Source organism: Lissotriton helveticus, chromosome 5_1, assembly GCF_964261635.1.
Source record: "Lissotriton helveticus chromosome 5_1, aLisHel1.1, whole genome shotgun sequence".
Classification (NCBI taxonomy): Eukaryota; Metazoa; Chordata; class Amphibia; order Caudata; family Salamandridae; genus Lissotriton; species Lissotriton helveticus.
In genome coordinates, this window is record NC_136065.1 from 1045815043 (window position 1) to 1045827293 (window position 12251).

The 12251-nt window shown below is 41.9% G+C and overlaps 1 protein-coding gene across 1 annotated transcript in view; it reads left to right on the forward strand.

Moving 5' to 3' along the window:
• The window catches only part of MMS19 (MMS19 cytosolic iron-sulfur assembly component), a 466622-nt gene that overhangs the window by 136863 nt on the left and 317508 nt on the right, over nucleotides 1-12251 (forward strand). The window contains exons 7-8 of the mRNA XM_078643578.1: nucleotides 10791-10919; nucleotides 11023-11084. Of these exons, the coding sequence (XP_078499704.1) occupies nucleotides 10791-10919; nucleotides 11023-11084 (191 nt within the window). The remainder of the gene's footprint in view (nucleotides 1-10790; nucleotides 10920-11022; nucleotides 11085-12251) is intronic.

Consider the following 12251-nt stretch of genomic DNA (forward strand, 5'->3'; position numbering starts at 1 on the left):
AGACCAACGCCTGGGATGGAGCAAAGAGGTTGGGGAGACAATACAAACACATACTATGGGATCCATGCAGCAGAGCAAAAAGACAGATAATAAAACTATCTCAACGATGCCCTAAACTATATTTATTCATGGATTCCTTGGATTGGATTAAAAATTAAAAAAGGGGATGACTGAGAGGGTAATTAGTGCCTCTTCATTCCTTCTTACAGCTCATATTGACATTTTTCGGCCATTAGCGATCGCTCTCACAGGGTCATTGGGCCTTCCTCAGGACTGATGATCCCATTCACTTGATCATTCTTTAGAAAACTAAATTTAGTTTTGAAGATATATTTATTCAAGTTACAATAACCCTACTTGTCACTTTCTATGTACATACATGGATTACCAAAGTTCACTAGGACTATATATGGAACTGGAGTGCAAGCGGGAGCTTCTCCCTGTAATCACAGTGTCTTCAAGGTAGGAACACCCTTGCTGCCACAGTGTAGACCTAGTGAGGAAGTTTATTTGTTGAATTGCGATATAAAGAGAGGAGTTAATAAGGAGTATATATATATATATATATATATATATATATATATATATATATATATATATATCTATCTATCTATATCGGCCATGAGGTGAGAAATGTTGTAAGTGAGGCCTGAAGAAGCGGCAGCACGTCACCTGACTTCTGATTTTTCGATTCTTGCTGATGGCTATGTAACTATTATGGTCCTAAGTTGGAAACTTTGATGAATAATTTAAAGTTATTTATGACCCAAAAGCCTCTTTCAATGGATGTTACCAATCAAGACTGTGTAAGAACTTTTGAGATTCAATCTAATTGAAAACCACCACTAAAACAATATGAGGACAAAATGAGCCAAGTGAAGTAAAATGATGCAATTGCTAAGCTGCAGCTAGACTGATACTTAAAATTCCTAAACATCAATCAGTCTCTGCAGGGGACTCCCTATTGCATTGGTTCTGTTGAACAATTGCATTACCTTTAAGGCTTTATGCAATGTTCATAGAGCGATGCAAAATACCTGGATTAGAGGACCGCCGACGATGTTCCAGAGATATATCCCCACTAGACAGCTTTGGTCCGCCAGCTGCTATCTTGGAGTCGTTCCTTAATTTAGGAAGACCAGGTGGGGAGGTAGGGTCTTTTCTGTGATCTCAGCAAAGCTGTGGAACATCCTCCCATGAGCTATCAGTGATCTACAGGAACACAATAGCTTTCAGAAAGCATTGAAGACCTGACTTTTTCCCCTTTAATTAACTGCTAGCACATTTTCCTTATCGCATATCAAAATGTTTCTTTCTTTTTTCGAAGCTCTCCTCTCTTTTACAATGGAGACACAGTCGCCCTCATCCTCCTTGACCTCTCCGCAGCCTTCCATACAGTCTGTCACAGCACCCTTTTACAACGCCTCAACAACATCGGAATCCAAGGAAAAGCACTGGACTGGATCACCTCGTTCCTCGCCGGAAGAACTCAGAGAGTCCGCCTCCCACCGTTCAAGTCGGAGGCCACCGAAGTCATCTGCGGCGTGCCACAAGGCTCTTCACTCAGCCCCACCCTCTTCAACGTATACATGAGCCCCCTCGCGGCCATCGCACATCAACACAACCTCAACATCATCTCCTACGCTGATGACACTCAGCTGATCCTCTCCCTCACCAAAGACCCAAACACCGCTAAAACCAACCTACATGAAGGAATGAAAGAAGTAGCCGAGTGGATGAAGCATAGCCGTCTCAAACTGAACTCCGACAAAACAGAAGTCCTCATCTTAGGTACTTCCCCTTCCTCCTGGGACGACTCTTGGTGGCCAGCTGCCCTAGGAAAAGCACCCACTCCAACGGACCACGCACGGAACCTGGGCGTTATCCTGGACTCCTCTCTCTCGATGACCAGACAAGTCAACGCAGTCTCATCATCTTGCTTCAACATCCTCCGCATGCTCAAAAAAACATTTCGCTGGATCCCCACCGAAACTAGAAAAACGGTCACCCACGCACTAGTTACAAGCCGCCTGGACTACGGAAACACCCTATACGCCGGTACCACCGCTAAACTTCAGAGAAAACTCCAACGCATCCAAAACGCATCAGCCAGACTCATACTAGACATCCCGCGTAACAACCACATTTCAGGTCACCTAAAAGACCTCCACTGGCTCCCTGTTAATAAGAGGATAACGTTCCGCCTCCTCACTCATGCACACAAAGCACTCTACGAACTTGGACCAGAATGCCTCAACACGCGAATATCCTTCTACTCCCCCTCCCGCCAGCTTCGTTCCTCCAACCAAGCCCTCGCTGCGGTTCCACGCATCAACAAATCCACCATGGGGGGAAGATCCTTCTCCTACCTAGCGGCTAAAACATGGAACTCCCTCCCCATTCACCTCCGCCTCACTCAAAACCACCCAGCCTTCAGAAAGCAGCTTAAAACCTGGATTTTCGACAAATAATTCCCCACCCTTACTCAAGCGCCTTGAGACCCTCTGGGTATGTAGTGCGCTATATAAATTATCTGACTTGACTTGACTTGACTTTTAGGTCCTTGATGCCTTATGGAAGATATGCTCTTTATACAGCTGTCTCAATTTAACATCATGGGTATATAATTATGGGTGGAAATTGATATGATTTATGATGGACACATTTTGGAAACCCTGGAATGCTCCTTCATGGATTTGCTTAGAATTATAAATCCTTTTTAATGTGTGTTTTTTAAACAGTGTATGAAGATAAGACAAAATATAGTGCATTGGTCAAAAATGTGACAGTATGTAATAGGTGTTTCAATGTAAGTGCTCCCCAACGTTTGGTGCTGTTTAATGGTAGCCATATAGGTTACATGGCTCTATGGGTTTAAGCGATCACAGGGACAGTGGACCAGGGTAACCTTATTTGGATCTACAACGAGTCCAGAAAGACGGCCTCCCATGCACTCATCAGCAGCACACTCGACTGTGGTAACGCACTGTATGCTGGCATCACCCAGAAACTCCTCAAGAACCTGCGGAACATTCAGAACGCCTCCGCCAATCTCATTCTCAAAATCCCCTGTCATAGCCATATCACCATCCACCTGAGAGACCTCCACTGGCTCCCAGTAAACAGAAGAATCCGCTTCAAGCTCCACACACACGCCTACAAAGCCCTACACAGCGCGGGACCTGTATACCTCAACCACTCCCTCACATTCCACGCACCCACCAGAGACCTCTGCTCTGCCCAACTGGCACTGGCCGCCGTCCCACATATCCGCAAAACCACGGCCGAAGGAAGATCCTTCGCCTACCTCGCAGCAAAAACCTGAAACATCCTGCTTCTCCTCCTCAGGCAATCACCGCCACTGCCTCAATTTAGGAAGACCTCAAGACCTGGCTCCTTAACTGAACCACAGTGCATTAAACAGATAATCAGATTCCACCCGCCTCCCCGCTCCCCAAGGCGTCGTGAGACCCTTACGGGTGAATAGTTGCGCTTTACAAGCCACTTGATTGATTTGTTTTTGGATATATAGTTTTCTATATCAGGCAACATGAGACCCTGTGCTTCATTTGGTGGAGGCAGCAGTGTGAGGAATTTCACTTCTTGAAAACATTAACTTCCTGCAATGTGTGTGAAAGCGAGAGAAAGCAAGGTGTACCAGCTACAGACATGAAAGTCAGGGACACACTCAGGAGTGGTTGGACCTCACAGCAGCCTTGGACGACTGGGTATACCAAACGCCTACTCGCTGGAAATTCATGACCACCATGGAAACCTACCAGTTATTATTTGGGTGATCTGTAAGGGTGGGGGGGTCCTTTGAATTAATTTTTTTTTGTTTTTTTTTTGCAACAGCAAGATGGCCGCTGGGTAGGAGCTCCTGTTGGGAGCTCCAAGTGCTGGGGATCCCAATTTTGGGTTTTATCCCCGTTAGCACCCAGCTGCAACCCCTCCGTGTTGTGCTAAAGCAACACAAGAGTAACTGGAACAAGTAACTGGATTTGAAATATCAGTAACCTCCTTACCGGCCTGGCGGTGGACGAAAGCTGCTGAGGATCCCCGACCAGCCTGGAAGCTGAGCCTCGCAGGAGAAGACGAGCCATCCACACCTTCCTCTTCGGTCCCTGGGCCCCCCCTGGCCAGTCTGCAGCGCAGGACACGGATGTCGATGGCCAGGAGCCCGCCGCGCTCGACTGGTGCACGTTGTGGCTGCTTGTGAGCCAGTGGTTGCCAGCGTGACGAGCTGTGCTGTGCTCTAGAGGTATCCGACCCGCAGGCAATCACCACCGCTAGCGCCGGTCATCGGGGAATTGGAGCCTGACCGGGAGCAATGCTGGCGCCGGACGGATGACGGGAACCCCGCTGCGGAGTGTTCCTGCTTGCCTGCAATCACCTCCGGGACCCCCGGTGCCCCGTCGGGAGCTGTGCTGTCCTGCTCGCCGAGCTCCTGCCTGACTGCTGCTCCGGGTCGGATTCTACGCAACGCGGCAACACCGGTGGAAGAAGCGCCCTGCTGCCAAGGTGAGCTGCAATCAACGCCGAGACCCCCGGTGCCCCACGGGCTGTCCTGCTCGCTGAGCTCCTGCCTGACTGCTGCACCGGGGCTCCAGGGCTCCGGGTCGGAATCTACACAACTCGGCGACACCAGAGAAAGCAAGCGCACTGTTGCCAAGGTGAGCTCTGTGTCCCCCCCCCCACTCTGCAAGCTGTGCTCTGCGCCCCCTCCCCCCCCACTCCACTCCCTGAGATGTTTTGGAGCTGTGATCGGGGATGTAACCTTGCAGATGGCGGGGGAGAGCGGTCTGAACGAGTGCAGGTGAGCGAGGACAACCCTACCCCCGTGAGACTCTCGGTGAGATCGTGGATCATTGCCCACATCGTGTCTCTCAGTCAGATGCCCTTCCGCCACCCCCCCCAATAATTGGCGCACAAGTATAAGTTAGTCTGCTCCCAAATGCAGTGTCTGCACAGGCGAGTGGGGGAGCTGCTTGTCCTGATTAACACTGTTGCAGCATGGTGAGCTCGGTGTTCATGAGGTTCCTGAAGTTTTAGACACGCAAATAACTACTATGAATGCTCTGAATGATCTAACACAGCGGGACTGGCATGCAAAATTAATGCTGTGTTCAAAGCGGTCCCTGCACTCTCCACTAACTAAAATGGCGGGGGCCATAAAGAAGAGCCATAAATCTCCTCCACTGCCCACCAGATGACCATGAGGCTACATACCAATGAGCTCAGGGGTCACCAAAATAGAGATAAGACGCGCTCCTCTCCTCCTTGCAACACTGGAGCTGTACCTTCTCCTCCCCACCAACTAACACAGATGATGGACTAACCAGACCTGCCCTAGAGTAGAAAGGGAAACCTAACTCTCTAAAGGACTTCAACAACAGACAAAGGACTACTACAAAAGACGCTGGTCTCTGCATGTGTTACTCGGGAGGCCATCTGATCATAACCTAAGAACTGGCCTTTTTATACCAATCCCACCCACCACAGACTTTACTTTACCTGTATTTTGAACATTTGTAATGTTCAAAGCACCTCTTTTACCTATCAATGCAGTATTATACTTCTACCCGTATTTTTAACACCTGTAATGCACAGACTACTACCTCAGATACCTTGGTTGCTAACTAATGTCATTTCCGATTCTTTATTTTTGATTCATGTACACTACTGGCTTCATCTGTGTTCTGCTCTTATATTCGATCAGCAGTATACTTGAACCTGTATTCTGCACTATTCTGCACATTTCCGCAACCTGCACCCATCCCCGCTTTCCTCTCCTGTTATGCACCGATTGCTCTCCCATATATCGCATTCTTCTTTTGTATTCTGCACTATTCTACACAGTTCTGCAACCTGCACACATTCTCACTCTTCTCTCCTGTATTGCACCGACTGCTACCTCATATATGTCTGGCTGCTCTCTAGGGTCATCTCTACCTGTATTTTGAACATTTGTAATTCACAGACTGCTACCTCATATATTTTGATTGCTCTCTAGTGTCACTCCTACCTGTATTTTGAACATTGGTAATGCACAGTTTGCTACCTCATATTTCTTGGTTGCTAATTAATGTCACTTTGATCTGTGATTTTTGATTCATGTAATTGCTGTCTGCACTGGTATCCTGCCCTTATATACTATCAGTACTATACCTACACTTACACCTTGTTCTCTGTAATTTAACGTTCCTCAGGACTGAGTGTCTACCTTTCTACAATGGTATAATATGTTGCTATACCGTATGCTATTATATTATATGTTCACAGGGGTATTTTATTTACTGGGGCATTATATTCCCAGTTGGATCTTGCACATTTCACTCTTCCTTACCGGTAATGCACCGATGTTACCTCATATATTTACATCATATTTACACTCCAGACGAAGACAGGGTGTCGGCATTCTACAGTGATATTATTATAGGTATATATTCCTAATTGTATCCTACACATTCCACCTTTTCCTCACCTGGATGCACCGACTGCTACCACATATATTTACACGCCAGACGAAGATAGGGTGTCTGCATCTTACAGTGGTATTATTATACGTATATATTCCTAATTGTATCATTATTATGTATCTGTATCTGTATCTGTATCTGGATGCATCTGTCTGACCTGAATATGCTGTTGAGTCCAACTATGCTCCCACATGTACCTTCCCCACCCCATTTGATATGTACTCACATGCTATAACCTTCTTCTGTAAAGCGCTCTGATATCTGCAAAGATCTTGTTCGCGCTATATAAAACTTTCAAAATAAATAAATAAATAAATAAATAAATGAAGCCTCTCATTTTTAAGGAACAGCAAATATGCTAGCACAGAACCCTCATTGATTATTTGGCAAGGGAACACCTGGGACACAGGGCATGTGTGTGAACCTAGAAATGTTGACACTGAACCAGCACTCACAGAAGGAGCAACCAAAGGTGAGAGCTTGATCCCATAAGCACTCAAAAGAATTTGGTTTCAGCAGTGGTAGGCTTTTATAAAGGAGGGATATACATAACTATTTAACTCTGTGCTAAATACTCTGATAGAATGTGCCTCACAATCTAAGGGTATTCACAATTTCTTTTAGGAAAAAAAGGGAATTTTGTTTCTTACATATGGGTTTTAACTCTTTTTATGCATCTGAGAAATTATATGATATCGTGGGAATCTAATAAAACACCTGACCTGTCAAAGATTTTTATATTGGGTAAGTAGTTAAGTGGATGATCTTAGTGAAGTGTAGCGTTGCAAATGTGTTTTAAACATTGTAGTCTTTGTAAAATCCATTATGGTTCTTATTTGGCAATCGTCTTCACCAGATACCAGCATGGAATGTATGGGGGGGGGGTGGTATGGGTATTTCTCACACACATTTTTCATACTTGAACTCAGTAAATATAAATAACTCTTGTAATAGTCCAACTCGATTGTGAAGGTACATTATTAGCCACAAAGCTATAAAGTATGTCTTGTGGTTGTTCATTAAAAGAAGTAGGACTTTGTGGCATTTCAGTAACTCCCTTAGCCCTTCACTTAGACCACCCATGTTTGCTTTCCTACCCCTAAAGTAAGCACTGGCGAAAATATGCTGTGCTGTCATATTTTTATGGTAGCAAGTTACTCCTGAAGCACAAATATTGCCATATGTAATTTTCAATTATTTAGCGAAAAGTTGCTCTTTGATTTTCATTATTTCTGAGCTTCTCTGCAAAAGCATAGGCCGGTTGATTTTCTCGCTATGCAAAATTAGCAAGGTGATTTTTGGGATGATGAGCAATAATATTCACACATGCATCACACACAGATTGTTAACTAGCCGGGGAATGCTTAACTCATTTCATATATTTCTGTAAAACATTTGCTGAAGGAAAGGATAGTATCTTTGCAGCTACTGATTTATTTGTGGTTATCTCATTCAGTATATTGTGTGACATGTTCAGACATCATTATTCTGATCTCTGATTGGCACTGTGGGTTGCTTATGGAAAACACCCAGCCCCTAAATTAGTTATTCAGTTTTAAACATATTCGAATAAACATTTTCTTGCTGCTGTGTAGGCATGGATATTTTGCTAATGAGAGCACCAAGAGACTCATTACAAATGCCCACATATACAGCAATGATGTCACCATTGGTCACCACACACTCCTGGAATGTCTTTATGTCTGGGAGAGTGGCTCCAAAATAGAAAGAGGGACAGGAGCTTGTCCACCACTTACCTGCACTGCTACTCCTCTGCACCACAGAATCTTACTGGGGAGCTATCACTGCCATCTCCAACACCAAAGGTGTTGAAAGAATTTACTGGATGAGTAAGCCTGGTAAAATAGTTATGCCAAGATAGAAAAATGAGATGTCCATGCAAGTGAAATGGTAGTGGATGCTATGTACTGCTGACCACTGCTCACCTGAAAGAAAAATTAACTTAGTTAAAAGTAGTTTCAAATAGAAAAATATATCAGCCCCACCAGAGACACAAATTATGCATTAACAACAATTGGGCTTAATTTGTGCTCAGGAAGGGGGGACAAGGGAACCCCAAACAATAAAACAATAAACAAAACACATATTTACCACTGTTTCATATTGGAAAAGAAAATGCAAGCGAAGTAGGAATATCTGGATCGTCAACATAGTTGATGGACGCTGATTGAACATTAGCGATGGCGATGTTTTGTTATTGACTCTATTAATAGGATACTCCAACCGTACTGCATAACTATATATTTACCCAGGTATTTAAACGTACATCAGGGACTAAATAAGAATGATTCTAATTTGGCAATTTATTGTGTTATCTGAAAAATTCAATTATCAATGTCAGTTAATTTATCTAAGGAGTTTAAAAATATACAGATATTCACTATTATCTACTTTTGTAACTTGCATTCTCTTTGTGAAACTAAACCCTAAACATATCAATCACACCACTAAAATCACACTCCTTCAACTGGTGAAATGGAAGTATATGTTATAACCATAACTAGAAGGGAGTAATTATGTCTGTTTATTGATTTAAACAGATAGATTAGAACTAGGCACACCACTTAATTCAGTTGATGGTTGTCCCTTTTCAAATATGGTAAGTGATAATTGGAAATCTGCATCCACTTTAGGATAGGTAAAACCTAACAAAAAGAGACAAGGGGACCTTAGAATAGTAAAGAATGAATTGCATTTGTAGAAAATAACATAAATATTTTATATATTTTTAGAAATATTGTACTGGAAGAGCCACTCATTACATAACTGGGCAGTTACTAGGCAGAGAATTGATTGTGAACTCTGTTGAAAGATATGTTAGACAAGTCGAAACTTGCAAGGTCAATGACCTAGACAGGAAGTGGCAACTAAGAGTTCATAGGAATATTAACCATACAACATCAAATATAGTGAATACATTTTATTGTCAAGTTTGGTCCTATTCTCCCTTCAGCAGTTGAATGATTGAGTGTGAATTTAGTGGTATGACTGGGGTATTTAGGTTGAAGTCTCACAAAGAGAAATATATTTTCGCTGTGGAACTTGAATTAGAATAATAGATAGCCTTGTATATGTGTAGATTTTGTAACTAATTTGAACAGTTAACGGACATTTGTAATTGAACTTTTCACATAAAAGAATACATTGAAAATAATATACAAATACAAGTGATTCTTACTTTGTCTGTGATGTGTGTCTACATAATTGAGTCAGTTTATAGGGTGTATTGTGGGAGTATTCTATTAACCGCATGCGTGCGGGCGGAATTCTGCCCGTACGCTGGGATTTACTCATTCCCATGTTTCATGACGAGCTGGGCTCGTCATGAGCGTGCGAGGAGGCTACCTCATGACGAGCCCAGCTCGTCATGAGCGTCGAAGGGGTTAATACATTGACTGATGTTAGTGACATTTTCTAGGTTTCTACTGCATGGTATGAATGCTTTGTTTCAGTCTAGAATAAAGTATAAAGAAAAACATAACCCGTGGCTCTGTTTATAACATACAACTTTTATTTCAACTCCAGAGATAGTTTGTACTGAGCAGACCTAAGTTGGGTTTGTAAGGATCGCTGGAAAACATTTGTTCCTCTTGAATAATGGCACATTTCTTCAATGAAATATTGCTGTAGAAAAACAAATACGGAGTATTAACAAAGAATGTTCTCAATAGTGATCAATAATACTTTATTCAGAGGAATCCACCAAACCATGAAGTATGGAAAAAAACAATTTGCAGATTATCTTGAACACAGAATAGCTTAATCGGCTCCAATAATAACACGAAAAAACATTTCATAGTGCTTATAGTTATAATTAAAGTGATTTCAAGCATTATGTACTGACACCTTTATTCCAGGAAATATAGAAACCTTGACCAGAAAAGGTATAAAGTTCTTAACATAACATACTTATTTAAGTAACCTTACTATTTATAAATTGTTTGTGTGATTAACAACCAAGCAGGGCCCATAGAGCAAGCACCACTGCAGAATTAATTGACTTAGTCTTAATCAACTATGAAGCTTCAGGTTATTCAAATGCCTTATACATTTATATTGAAAAAGTGTTAATTTACACAGTTTAATTGACTTCTTAAAAATCAGCCTGTCACAAAGAACCTTAATACGTTCTTTCATCTGAGGCTCTTAATTACTATTGGCTGCAACTCTTGTGTAGTATCAAAAAAAGAAATTAAAGATTGAAAGAATATTCTCAGTTTTGTGGTTTGTGTGATTAATTACTCAGGGGGTAATTTATTAATCAACTGTCCTCTTTTCTTCCCTGCTTAGAACTAAAGAGCCTGGGCGTTGACTTCACTTTTGGGTTTATTCAGGTCATGGATGGTGAGAAAGATCCACGGAACCTACTAGTGGCCTTTCAGATTGTCCGAGACCTGGTTGAAAAGAACTACGAGCTAGGTAGAACTTTTACTCCACATTTATGAGTACAATTCTGTTTTGTATACACTTAGTTTGCTTTTATTGTAATTTCACCTAAGATTCAATCCTTTTGTGTTTGCAGGGCCCTTTGTTGAAGAGCTATTTGAAGTCACTTCTTGCTACTTTCCAATAGATTTTTCTCCCGTAAGTTGCATTTCCACTTGATTGACCATCTCTCCGTTCCCCAGACTCACTTGGACATTTAAAAGTGTATTTTCCAAAAGCATGTATTCATCTTATAGCTTTTCTTGTGTAGAATATTTGAGCAGTTTTGTACCTGGAAAGATTTGCATGATTAATTAGTGATTCTGGAATGCAGGTTGAAGATTTTGATTTGGGTGTGCTCATAGGGAAGGTTGATGTTAATTACTTTGATTACATTGTCACTTAGATGTGGTGGGCCAATCTTACATATTGTGATCATTGAAATTTCTTCTCGGAAAACCTCTTAGATTGGCTAACAGATACACAAATTCTTTTTGATCAAAGCCCTTTAAATGCAGTCTTTAATAAGAAATGTTTTAATAAATAATTTGGAACTGATTGAAGAAAAGAGAATAACTGCAACATTTGCGGTGTTGGACAGGTAACATGTTTGTGAGCAATTAAAAAAAAAAAAAAAGTATTTTGTAACCAGATGATTTCCCTTCCCTTTGAGAAGTGGTGGTCAAGTTTGAGATGCATAATGAAAATGTTGGGAAATTTGCACATTAAGATATCAACAATTTAATAAAGTTTGAAAATGGTAGATGGAAACTGACATTCTAGTTTGAAAAAGAGAATATTAATTTGGTACTGCACGTGCTTGTGGGAAGGGGGAATCCTTAACTAATGATGCAAGGCAAGAAAGGGGTTAGGCAAATGCAAGAATGATAAATAGTTCTTAATTAAAACCAAGTGACATGATGATCTTCTATCAATAAGAATGTCTTTCCGTCTTTACCAATGCACTCGATTATGTGAGCAAGATTTGAAGAAAAGGCTCAAGTATTAACCATTTCAACAAGCAAAGTCTTCATGTAGTTAGAATTTGTTTTACTTAACATTGTTTTCATCTTGCGTTCTAAAGCAATTTAAAATCTGTGGAACTCCCTACTATCTGCTTGCAAGCCTACAATGTATTCAGAGTGTGGCTTTTCTTTGTACATTTGGGCCCAGTAGAACATGGACATATTTCTGACCAGTTATTATAAATTTATCGGCTCCTGATTAAGAGCAGTTGCTTGTTTAAAGCACTGATTCTTTGTCTTAAAACATCCATTGTTTTACAGTCCCCATCATTACTTGCAAGGCCTGCTTAAGCTCCACCTT